This window comes from Symphalangus syndactylus, chromosome 10 (assembly GCF_028878055.3).
Source record: "Symphalangus syndactylus isolate Jambi chromosome 10, NHGRI_mSymSyn1-v2.1_pri, whole genome shotgun sequence".
Lineage (NCBI taxonomy): Eukaryota > Metazoa > Chordata > Mammalia > Primates > Hylobatidae > Symphalangus > Symphalangus syndactylus.
In genome coordinates, this window is record NC_072432.2 from 95,572,060 (window position 1) to 95,585,510 (window position 13,451).

At 34.5% G+C, this 13,451-nt stretch overlaps 1 protein-coding gene across 6 annotated transcripts in view; it reads right to left on the reverse strand.

Annotated features, from left to right (window-relative positions):
* The window catches only part of U2SURP (U2 snRNP associated SURP domain containing), a 54,159-nt gene that overhangs the window by 13,334 nt on the left and 27,374 nt on the right, over positions 1 to 13,451 (reverse strand). For all 6 annotated transcript variants that reach the window (XM_055295151.2, XM_063610658.1, XM_063610657.1 and 3 more), the window contains 7 exons: positions 9,523 to 9,685; positions 9,119 to 9,198; positions 7,484 to 7,571; positions 6,365 to 6,487; positions 5,124 to 5,280; positions 4,258 to 4,353; positions 3,509 to 3,575 (listed from right to left, as the gene is read on the reverse strand). In XM_055295151.2, coding sequence (XP_055151126.1) covers positions 3,509 to 3,575; positions 4,258 to 4,353; positions 5,124 to 5,280; positions 6,365 to 6,487; positions 7,484 to 7,571; positions 9,119 to 9,198; positions 9,523 to 9,685 — 774 coding nt within the window. The remainder of the gene's footprint in view (positions 1 to 3,508; positions 3,576 to 4,257; positions 4,354 to 5,123; positions 5,281 to 6,364; positions 6,488 to 7,483; positions 7,572 to 9,118; positions 9,199 to 9,522; positions 9,686 to 13,451) is intronic.

Below are 13,451 nucleotides of genomic sequence, written 5' to 3' on the forward strand. Positions count from 1 at the left end.
GAATGGCGTGAACCCGGGAGGCGGAGCTTGCAGTGAGCCGAGATTGAGCCACTGCACTCCAGTCTGGGTGAAAAAGCGAGACTCTGTCTCAAAAAAAAAAAGAAAGAAAACACATGAGCTTGAGTCACAGAGTTACCATGAAATAATCAATACAGCTGGTAAAGACCTTATCTGATTAGCACATAACCTTAATAATAAAGCAATGTATGCATTTTATATATTAGCAAATACTGGTATTCACATTTTAGTTGATTCTGGAAGTTGCACTGGTTCTGGGTCAGACAAGAAAATAAAAACCTGAGACTATCGTGAGTAAGTCACTTAGGATACAAAGAAGAAAAATTCTCCTGTCCTTCCAGAAGCAGTCTAGTGGAAACACAAACAGGCAACTGTGTAAAGTTGGTCATCAATGCTAGTACAGGATTAACAAAGTGTTCTTGAAGCACAAAGAATGAATGGTTTTTTAAAAAAAATACTTTACATTCTGGGACTGGGTTGTGTGTGTGTGTGTATTATTGGCAAATAAATCTGGGCAAAACAAGATACCCATATACAAACAAACTCAGAATGTTTATATATATACAAACAAAATTCCTTACAAACAATGTTGACTGTGATAACATTACTGGCATAACCTAGAACAAACGCTGTTTTGCCTTCAATACTTGAACCTCGCAAGCCCTTCTATGTTGGTATTTGGGTACTAAGGACATTCTACAATGAGTAGAAAGATTCCTTTTAATATACATGTAGAATTATTCTTAATAATGTAAAAACAATTATAATCAAATTCTTTCCAAATAAAATTTAATTAAAGTCTTATGTAATAAGACCTTCATTGTATGAGAAAAATTTACACCAGGCAGATAAAAAGAAAGGCTGTCAATTCAGAATCAGAAAAGATATGGTACTGAGAAAACTCTGATACTAGCTTTTAAATTTCTCAACCAAAGGTCCTTTCTAGACATTACTAAAATATTTTACTAACTTCATCTTCAGAACCACACAAATCGTTAATATCACCATACAGGTACAACTCAATACAATATTAGCTAAGGAAGAAAAAAGTCCAAACCGACGGTTTAAAAATATTCTCCTTGGAAAAAAAGTTTTACTTAATATTTCTCATTGATTTGTCAGAAATGTCCTAAATACAGTTTTTAGTTAATTTTTTTAAAACATAAGAATTTCCTGTTTTATGGTACATAAAATTATACAAGTGTTTCAGATGCTTTTAGATTGAAGTGTATGTGTGTTTATGTAAACAGGGATGTTTACTGAAGAATTATTCTAGAAGACTCAATAAGGATGTGACTTTGTTAAACTGAGTCACAGTTACTATGAAACAATAATACAGCAGATATTGATTACTTAACCAATTCTAGCCTGTAAAATTTTTTCTAATTTTTTTTGCAATTTCTAATATTCTTTGGTAAACATCCTTGTATGTTTACCCAAATGTTTGCTTTCAATCATAGATGAATACAGAACAGGTAAATAGATTAAAATGGAATAATACCAATGACATTGAATGAAAAACGTGTCACAGAATAGTATGTACAGTAATATTACATCATTTATGTCCAATAGTTATGCATGTTTTTATACACATAGAAAGGGTCTAGATGGCTGAACATTAAACATTTAACCATATTACTTAAGACTTTTTAAATGAGCTCTATTCATGATTTAAAATATGTAAATATTTTAAATTGCTATTATAATTTTTTCAAGGCTTAAGCAGTTTTTCTAAACTGGTTTTGGCCTTAGCTTTTAGCCACAATTCGAGGTTCAAATCTTATCACAGCTTCTTCCTCTTGTTCTTTTTTTAAAAAGACATGCAAATTCAAGATTCTAAATCCATACAGTATTCAATACAAATGAAATTGCTTTTTGTAACTTTTCTCCAAAACATGCTTTAAAAATCACATTTCTGCCACGAATCACAATATTGCCATAAAATATAATAATTATTAGTTACAAAATCAACCTTAAGTAAAAAGGCATCTTAGGATTCAGCCACTAGAGAGTAGTAGTGAGGCATGAGAAAATTTCAAGGATCACAAGCTGCGCAAAAGCTTTTTTTCCTTGCTTTGTACTTTGTTATTTTTACATTATCATGATTTACCTGGAATTCCTAAGAAAAATGAAAAATCTAAAATTATACTTCTAGTGATCCAGGCTTCCATCAATGTATGAGTATTCCAACATCAATGCTAAAATGTACTCATATTCCAAACATTAACACAAGTATTAGTTTTATGCCAAAAAAACTAATACCTTTAGAAATAAAACTAATAGAAAAATACTTTTTTCAGTTCAATGGCTTTTCTACCCTTCCTTCCCCCTAAATAATTATTTTATGAGTACATATACTACTTTTAAAGCAGTGATTCTAAAATGGTAAGATGTTACTAATCATAGGATCACGAACATAAAAAGGGTTCAGAAAACCACTGTTTTAAAGCAAGCTGAACTAAACTGTTCTCAATTCATGTACTCCTAAACAGCCTCAGAGAGGTATTTCCATTAGCAAGCCACATCTACATTATGTAAATATTTTGTCATCATCACTGCTGACTTGTTCTAATCACACCAACATTTCTGGAAAAACATCATTGTAGACAAGTTTTCACCATCGTATCAAACTGTGTTTCTACAGCCTGCTGATTGATCACATTTTCCCAACAATCCAAATGTCCATTTATTAAATCCACACAAATGCTCATATTGTGCTACGACACACGGGGGTTTTCTCTTTGTTCCCACTTCCGTTGGAGAACAATAGAAGAACGCAAAATTTTTAAAGACAGTAACCTGTGCTTTGTGTTTGCGATACCATCTCTTCCTATTCATTAAAAAAAAAAAAAATCAACTCCCTTTGCAACGATTTTAAAAAGTGTCAAGCACTTCCTAAAAACTACCAATACAGACTTGCAGGAGAATCTGAGAGCAGAGATTCCTACAGTCACACAGTGTCAAATACAAAAACAATTTCGGGGTGATTACCAAACAGCAAAATCAAAATTATTATTTCTCTATATTTCAAAAGAAAAGATTTTTTTTCCTTTGTATTCATTCTTAGTTCTGAAAGGTTTACATTTAAATAACACAATGGCCATAATGCAATCTTTTTCTTAGAATGTACAATCCAAAAGAAAGGAGTATAACCTTTCCTATTCATATTTTAAAAACCACTTTTTGTGGAGCCCAAAACAATATTTGATGGCAAAGGTTTGAAAAAAATGCAGCTGTCCAATTAGTAACTACAAAGTGAGAATATAACCTAGCGTAAAAAACTCAAAAGCAAAATGAAACCAGATCCATCAAGACCAGAAAACAAAAGCTCTTTATTCACTGGAAAACCAATGGAGAACTAAAAATGATCCTCTCACAAATTTTTTTAAGAGTGAAGTTTTCCACTTCACTATTATTTCAACTATACCTCTTAATGAAAAGGGGAGTGTATATGAACAAGAAACAGTATATTCGAAACTTAGATTCTTACTTTTGATTTTCTTCTTCTTCTGATTCTTCATGCTGGTCAAATAATTCCCATTTAGAAGTTGTAACAGCTGAATGGAAGGAAAAGAAGGATGTAATTCCATGAGGTAAATTAGCATTTTTTCAGTAGTACAGTGGAAGCTCAAGCTTTAGAATTGAAAAGTTTATTATTACAGAAGTTTTTTTAATCTATGTTTATCAATTCTCTAAATAGCTATTTCTATATGCCAAATCTCTTTCCTCACAATATCATGAAGTGAATAATGTCATCCTTATTTCTGTGTTGAATATTAAGATTTATTTCATTAGAACCCACAAATAGCAACAATTACAGATTATTAGCACTAGGATACAGGTCTAACTAAGTAAGTGTGAAAGACAGGTCTGAATGGCATCTAATCAGTCTAGCATTATGGGAGGGTCAAAGCTTGGTTTCTATGAAACTGATCTCTATGTAGATTTCTACATAGGTACAGCTTCCCACCTACATTTGCTACTAAAATGCCTTAACCTGAAAGGTTTTCAGTGATATCTCATTACTCTCAAAGCTTCCAAACTGAAAGACCTAAGAAAATTGTAACAGCAACACCAACCACAATAAAAGTGTACATTAGACACAAAATATGATAATATTGAGTATTAAGGTTAAAACGTGTTATAAAACATAAAAGGAAAACATATATATATACAAGCACATCAATAATTAACTTATAAGTACTTAATTTAAAAAATATTTATTTTACTTTTACTCACCCTGTGCTTCCAATTCAGATTCATCCACAGCTTCCCATTTTGATGGGGCAACTTTAAATATAGGCTCATTCTTCTTTGAGTCTTCAGTTGCATCCACTATTAGGGAAAGATAAGCCATTAACCCTGACGACTAGGGGATGACCCGAAGTATTACGTTCATGGGTATTCACCATATTATTAAAAAGCAAAGTAAAATAAGGACACAGATGGACAAATAGTAATACTAAGAACAAGGACTATGACTAAACCAATTCTCTGCATCCGAGGGCAATATTTTTAACAGTATATATATCAATTCAGAAAATACAGGTTAGTAATATATTAAACAAGTGAAGAAGTTGAGAAGTAAAACAAATCTTTAATACCTTTACCTAATCTCTAAAATATAAAACTGCAAAATTATTCAATATTTAAACATATAATTCAAATGTACCAAAGAGCTGTCTACAGTTCCTATTTTCAAAATGATTTTAGGCAGCTAGGAAAACTGAAGTTGTAAGTTAGAAAAACTAATAAAAACTGATAAAACCAGGTACCTAGGATTATGCATAATTGAGCACAAGATTTTGCCTATAATTTCTTGACAAGACAAAAAGAGAAACTTGCTACTATTATAGGAGGCTGATTGTCCCAGCAAAGAAATGTGACCAGAAAAAAATGCTTCTTCTTGGCCTTTTATATAAATAGCATACAAATACATGTATTACTGGGTATATGAATTTTGAAAAAATCAGAAATAGAAAAGTTAATAACTTGATACGTTCATGAGAAACTATAACCTTTTTCCATATCAGCATGTATGGAAATTAGAGTTTTGGTCACCAAACGTATTAGCCAGATTTAGTCAGTTTGAAATTTGAACTTACAAGGCACTCCATCAAGATCATCATCAAGACTTTTTATAGGGACTCCATCAAGATCATCGATGGGAGTAGCATCAATAGGAATTCCATCTACATCTTCCAGAGGTGCACCATCAAGCTCTTCCTCGATGGGGGCACCATCAAGGTCATCTGGAACATCCTATGGAAACGTGTACTATTATAACATTTCCCTTTGCTAGAAGTCACATTGCTTGTAAGATTAACTTGTAATCCAATGCAAGCCAACATACCTGGATACCCACAATCCGAGGTACAACGTAAGAACATAGTAAGAACATATTCTATCATCCAGTTTGCTAAAGAAGCAGTCAGTTGTGCATTTATCTAATATTTACCAAGTGCTCACTGGTGCCGGGTACCATGTGAGGCAATGATGAGCAAAAACAAGTTTGGTTCCCTGTTATAGAGCCTGGTAAAGGTTTTTGTTGTTGTTTTGGGGGAGTGGGGGAACCAGGAAATCAGATCATCACAACCATATATACTTATCTGTAACTATGGTAACTGCTACAGCAAAAGCACATATCATACTATTAGCATACTAAGTTTCACTTGAAGAGGTCAGAGAAGGCTCTCTAAGGTTATGTTTGAGCTGAGATCTGAAGGATCTCAGGTTAAGTCCCAGAAAGAGGGAAAGACATGTATAAAGGCCAATGGTAAGTGGAAACACACATTTAAGAAACTGAAACAAGGACCATGTGGGTTGCAACAGTAAGGCCAATTAGGAAGATCCTGCAGGAGTGAAAGTGAAAACATAATAGCTTGACTAGCATGGCAGAATTAAACATTAAGGATTCTGTAATTATTTCGGAGGTAAAAAAAAAAAAAAACAACAACAACAACAGAATGGTGATGTATATCTGCTGTCATGTGATGCATCTTTTCGTGCACATATTTTACTTATATAGCTATCTTTAACAAAATAAAGTCATGCTATACATATTGCTCTATGACTTGCTTTTTTTCTACTATTAACAATATATCGTAACTCTTATATCATTAAATAAAAAAACCACTCACCAATTTTCACATAAGGACACTAGATAGAGAATTCCTGTTATATGTAATTTTGACTCCTGGGTTCCAGCAATAAAAATCCACTACTTAATGGTAAGCAATAGATATTTTTCACAAAGAAATGTACCTCACATATGTAACATAGCACAACTCCAAGAAACCTCCACCCCAGAAACGAATTTAAAAACAACCAAATACAGAGTACCTACCTCTGTTTCCTTTTCTTCAATAATATTTACAAGTCCTAAGAAAATATTTTGTAGTTTGATCAAAAATGGTTCTGGATAAATTGCCCAATCTTCCCATGCTCTGAAGCAAGTCATTACCCGTTGCTAAAGAAATAGGAAACAGACAACAAACTTTTATTTTGGGCTATATGTCTCAAATTTCAGTTCATGAGAATGATCATCAAGATTAGCTAAATTTGCCTTTAAACTGACATTTTTTAAACTTTAAAGAAAATAACTATATATCATTACCATATTTTTTTAAAAAAATCAATGTCACCTTCTAATTAAAAGGAAAAAAACTCCTAAAAATAAATATAATGAAAAATAAAGAGTAACTATTTGCTCTTTACCACCTAAGGTCAGCTCCCACACCATCAGTACTACCCATGAGCCACATTCCAGAAACACTTACATAGAAACTTTTGAAAACTGGAAACCAAAGTAGCCAAGTTTTGACCTGAATCCCTTATGGTCCAATAAAGTACTTTCTAATTCTGGCTAATACTTTACTCTGTATCTTCCTGAAACTTTTCTTTAAATTCTAACTTATGGTCAAAATTTAAGGTCAAAAACTTTTAAAATGGGAGTTGTCTGAATGCCCTAAATGGTGGGGTCACTGGGCATCTTCCCAAACCAAAAATTTTTCTTAAAAAAGTCTTCTTCCCATGAAAGCATATTTACTTATTCAATTATAAGTAAAGTACTTCATTGGCTTAACACTGGTCTAGAGCTTAAGAGGTTATAAAAAAAAAATTGGTAACAGAAAAGACTTTCTAAACATGATTAAAATGTATGTCCTTAATCCAGCCAAACAGTATATACCATTACAAAACAAGTGATTCTTCTGGATGTTTTATGAAAAAAGACTAACATTTATAATATTTAAACAATACTTTAAACACCTGACAAAATAGTATCTTTTAAATTTTTGATTTTTTTGATAAAAACAAAAATGACAGTTTTAAAACAGTAACTTCCGTAACATCTAAGTTTTAAATTTATGTCTCATACTTGTCTTATGTACTTTTCCAGCTCTTCAATGCCCTCCCCCCACCCATTTAAAACACTAGGGCAAAAATAGTAAAACAATAAACGTACCTTAAAGTTTTCAGATTGTAAATGGCCTTGAATTGTACGATAGGTGGCATTGAGGTCTGAAAATATCTGACATAACTTTGTTTCAAAACTGAAATTCAAATAACACATTCTTTAAAATAAAATCTGTTTAAAATTCCTTTCCCCTTCAGCATGCCAGCCAATGAAAACCCCTCCTGAACTTAAAATACTTACAAATCAAGAAATTATTAAAAATCAAAAACTAGGTATTTAAACTCTAAAACCGCAACTGAACTGCTTTAACTCTTATTACTCTGAATTTTTCACCTACAAACTCCCCAACAGTCCCTACTAGTTCCCTTTATGAGCAAGAAACGTTGTATCTAGGATATGTTGAACCATCTCGTCCAATTTCTTTATTTTATAAAACAGAAAACTTAGAAAAGTGACTCGTCCAAGGCAAAAAAAACTAATAGCAGACCTAACAGTAGGATCCAGCTCTCTAAATTTCTTTTCAGGGCAACTTCTTAGGGAAAAGCTTCCCTTTGCCTAATTCATAAAATGAACACAGAAAGAGGGCTCTGGGGAACTGAGGAAAAGTTATACTTTTTTTTTTTTTTGAGACGGAGTTTTGCTCGTCACCCAGGCTAGAGGACAATGGTGTCATCTCAGCTCACTGCAACCTCCGCCTCCCGGGTTCAAGTGATTCTCCTGCCTCAGCTTCCCGAGTAGCTAGGATTACAGGGGCACAACACCACGCCCAGCTAGTCTTTGTATTTTTACTAGAGATGGGGTTTCACCACATTGGCCAGGGTAGTCTCAAACTTCTGACCTCAGGTAATCAGCCCTTCTCGGCCTCCCAAAGTGCTAAGATTACAGACGTGAGCCACTGTGCCCGGCTGAGTTATACATTAATTATAATACAGCAACATAACTTCCTTTTGCCTTAGGAAACATTAACAATGAACTAAAATCAATATGCTGAGGATCAGAAGAGAACGCAGATTCTATAGTTAATAGTATGTCTTTGGTCTCTTATGTTTGCCAGTATATACACTGTTTCTATTTATTATATGAATGCCAAATATGCAATAAAAATAAAGTTCTCTTTAACACCTATTTGTTCTACTGTCAATAACTAAGAAAGTGATATGATATAAAATCTTTGCAAAAAATTGGTAACTTAGCTTAAGTGTAAGCCAATTTTTTAAAAAATTCTACAAACCATTAAGAAATTCAAATTAGTCTTCCCTCAGTATCCATGGGAGGACTGGTTCCAAGACCTCCCATGGACACCAAAATCCACAGATGCTCAAGTTCCTGATCGAAAATGGCGTAATATTCACCTGTAACCTATCCTCATCCTCCCATCTGTTAAATCATCTCTAGGTTACTTACAATACCTAATACAGTGTAAATGCTATGTAGAGTTTTCATACTATGTTGTTTAGAAAATGACAAGGAAAAAAGTCTGTACAGGTTCGGTACAGATACAATTTTTCTTCTCAAATATTTTCAATTTGTGGTTGGTTGAATTCATGGATAAGGAACCCACAGACATGGAGGGCTGACTGTATTTCTTATTCTTGGAGGATGTTAACAAAACAATCCTCTTTTCTGAACTCCTTACCCTTAAATACTTTATTTCAGGAATATCAGTTATATCATTATACTTACAATTTTCTATAATATGAAGCATTAGCAACTTTGGCTGAAGAGTTGTACAAAACATCAGAAACCAAATATAATCTGGCAATCTATAATATCAAAAGATAACACAAAATAGGTTAATATAAGGCTAATGTTTAGCTATAATTTAATTATGGCTACTAATTAGAAGAGTTATATGAAGCTCAGTATCACCACAACTATGACTTTGGCAGAGATGAAATTTGTTAACGCATTTACATTTCAACTTGTTTGTTAACTTGTATGTTAACGAACCTAAATTTCCAAGCAGAAATAACGTAAGACTGCATGGGAAAAATTTCATCAGTCAAGTGCTTTGTGCAAAAAGGAAACCAATTCTAATCCCAAAAGACGTCAACTATCTCCCCTTTTCTTAAAATTAATTCCCATACCTTTTTAGGAAGGGGTGTCTTTAAGATGGACAACGACTCCGTAATGCAATCCACTATTTCTTCAGCAGCTTCAGCATTATTAAGACAGAAAACCATTGCATCTCCAATATCATTTTTCCTTGGAGTTAATCCCCGTAAGATTTCTTCCAATTTATCCCTCTGTCTGAACATAAATTGTTTTAACTTATAAATATTTAGATACAATTTCAAATGCCATTGCAGCTTTTGCTCACAAACTAATTTCTTTAAAACCTACTCACATAAAATAATTCTGAAGACTGTAATATATTGTCTGATTTGTGTTGTGTCCCCCAAAATTGTTACAATTTTTTGAAGAATTTATGTTAAGAATACTCTGGAAGTCTATTACTTTAACACTTCTGCCTGGGATTACGACAGGCTAATTTTTTCTGTAAAGGAAAAGACTGGCTGGGTGCGGTGGCTCATGCCTGTAATCCCAGCACTCTGGGAGGCCAAGGTGGGCGGATCACGAGGTCAAGAGATCGAGACCATCCTGGCCAACATGGTGAAACCCTGTCTGTACTAAAAATATAAAAATTAGCCGAGCATGGTGGCAGGCACCTGTAATCCCAGCTACTCGGGAGGCTGAGGCAGGAGAACTGCTTGAACCTGGGAGGCAGAGGTTGCAGTGAGCCAAGATCGTGCCACTGCATGCCAGCCTGGTTGACAGAGCAACACTCCATCTCAGGGAAGAAAAAAAAAAAAAAAAAAAAAGATTATAAATATTTTAGGCTTTGCAGGCCATATGATCTCTATCCCCCTGCTGGCATAGCACCAAAGCAGCCAGACAACACGTAGGGAAGGGAATTGACTGTATTCCAATAAAACTTTATTTTCCAAAACAGGAGACAGCCATATTTAGCCTATGAGCTGGGTTTGCAGATCCTAGGATTACAGTGATTATGAACATACATCTTCAGAAGTAAATACATTCAAACAGTATTGCACTCCATTGCCAAATGCTCTCATAGACAATGAATCAATGCAACAAGTATTAAGATTTATAGACTGCAGTGAAGTACATACAGGCATATCTCAAAGAGACTGTGGATTCGGTTACAGACTACTGCAATAAAGCAAATATCGCAATATGGCCAATCACGTAAGTTTTTTGATTTCCCAGCACATGTAAAAGTTATGTTTATACCATATTGTAGTCTATTAAGTATGCAATAGCAGTATGTCTTAAAAAAATGTATACATTACTTTAAAAATACTTTCTTGTTAAAAATGCTAACAATCATCTGAACTCTCAGTAAGTCACAGTATTTTTGCTCGTGGAAGGTTTTGCCTCAATGTTGATGGCTGCTAACTGATCAGGGTGATGGTAGCTGAAGGTTAGGGTGGTGGTAGCTGAAGGTTGGGGTGGCTGCAGCAATTTCTTAAACAACAATGAAGTTTACCGCATCAACTGACATTTCTCATCACAGGGGATTTCTCTGCAGCATGAGATGTTGTTTGTTAACATTTTACCCAGAGGAGAATGTCTTTCCAAACTGTAGTCAATCCTCTCAAACCTTGCACTACTTTATCAACTAAGTTTATATATATTCTAGATCCTTTCACTTCAACAATGTTCACAGCTTCTTCATCAGAAATAGGTTCCATCTCAAGAAACCACTTAATTTGCTCATCCCTAAGAAGCAACTCCTCATTTATTAAAGTTTTATCATGAGATCACAGCAATTCAGTCCCATCTTTGAGCTCTACTTCTAATTCTAGTTCCTTTGCTTTTCTACCATATCTGGAGTTACTTCCTCTACTGAAGTCTTAAATCCCTCAAAGTCATCTATGAGGGACTAACTTCTTCTAAGCTCCTGTTAATGTTGATTTTATTTTTTATAGGCAAAAAAACTGAAATGGATTTTTAAGACTTTTTAAATTTCTTTTTACTAGAGACTAGGTCTCACTATATTGCTCAGGCTGGTCTTGAACTCCTGGCCTCATGCTATCCTCCTGCCTCGGCCTCCCATAGTGCTGGGATTACAGGTGTGAGCCACCACACCTGGCCCAAAAATGTTCTTAATGGGATTTGGAATGATAAGTGCTTTCCACAAGGTTTCTTTTTCCCAGACTCACTGGAGGAATCACTATCTATGGCAGCTACAGCCTTATGAAATATATTTCTTAAATAATAAGACTAAAGGGTCAAAATTACTCCTTAATCAATGGGATACAGAATGAATAATGTGTTAACAGGCATGAAAACAACTTAATCTCTTTGCACATCTCCATCAGAGATCTTCAGTGATCAGGTACATTGTTAATGAGCAGTAATATTTTGAAAAAAAATCATTTTATTGAGCAGGTCTCAACAGTGGGCTTAAAATATTCAGTAAACCATGCTGCAAACAGATATGCTGTCATCCAGGCTTTGTTGTTCCATTTATAGAGCACAGGCAGACTTGATTTAGCATAATTCTTAATGGTCCTAGGATTTTTGGAATGGTAAATGAGCACTGGCTTCAACTTTAAGTCACCAGCTGCATTAGCCCCTAATAAGAGAGTCAGCCTGTCCTTTGAAGCTTTTAACCCAGGCAGTGACTTCCCGTCTCTAGCTATAGAAGTCCTAAATTACATTTTCTTACAATAAAAGGCTGTTTTGTCTACACCGAAAATGTGATTTAGTGTAGCCACTTTCATCAATGACCTTAGATCTTCTGGATAATTTGCTACAGCATCTATATCAGCCCTTGATGCTTCACCTTGAACTTTTATATTATGAAGATGGCTTCTTTCCTTAAACCTCATGAACCAATCACTGGTAGCTTCAGATTTTTCTTCTGGAGCATCCTCACCTCTGTTTCCACAGAACTGAAGAGAGTGGGCCTTGCTCAGGATTAGGGTTTGGCATAAGGGAATGCTATGGCTGGTCTGATCTGCTATCCACATCACCAAAATTTTCTATCAGTAATAAGGCTGTTTTGCTTCCTCATCATTCATGTGTTCATTGGAGTGGGACTTTTAATTTCCTTTAAAAACTCTTCCTTTGCATTGATAACTTGGCTCACTGTTTGGTGCAAGAGGCCTAGCTTTCAGCCGACTTCGTCATTTGACCTGCCTTCCTAACTAAGCTTAATCATTCTAGCTTTTGATTTAATGTGAGAGAAGTGAGACTCTTCCTCTCACTTGAATACTCAAGAGGTCATTGTGGGATTATTAATTGGCCTAATTTCAATAGTGTTGTGTCTCAGGAAATAGGGAGGCCTAAGGGGAGGGAAAGATGGGAAAACAGCTAATCACTGGAACAGTCAGAACACCCTTTTTTGATTAAGTTCATCTTCTTATATGACCATAGTTTGTGGTGCCCCAAAACAAAGATTACTGATCACCATAACAGATATAATAATAATGAAAAAGTTTGAGCTATTGTGAGAATTATGAAAATGTGACAGAGACATGAAGCACGTGCTGTTCGAAAAATAATGACAACAGATTTGTTTGACTTAGGGTTGCCACAAACCTTCAATTTATAAAACACACTGTATCTGCAGAGCACAGTCTTAAGTCAAAGCACAATAAAACTAGGTATGTCTGTATTTACTTGTATATTCTAAAAATGCTTTTAGCCAATGTTTTCCCATGAGGTATACAGGATGTCCTCTGAACATTTAATAAATATGTTTTTGCTTCTTAAACCGGCTAGCTGCACTGTACAATCGTTAAGTGAGACTAATAACAACACATACTTCCATGGTGGCCATCTCACAGCTCACCACACACTGCAAATCAAGTGTGAAAGTTATCATGAAGAGGCTTTGCGTAGCCACAATCTGATCCCATTAGCCACAAAATAGTTTTTCTTCTTTATGTTGCATTCAGAGAAGCAAGAATTCTAGGGATCCCTCAATAATTTCTGTAAGAATCTGATGTACTCCATTGCTAAAGAAAGAAGTCAATCATGTTTA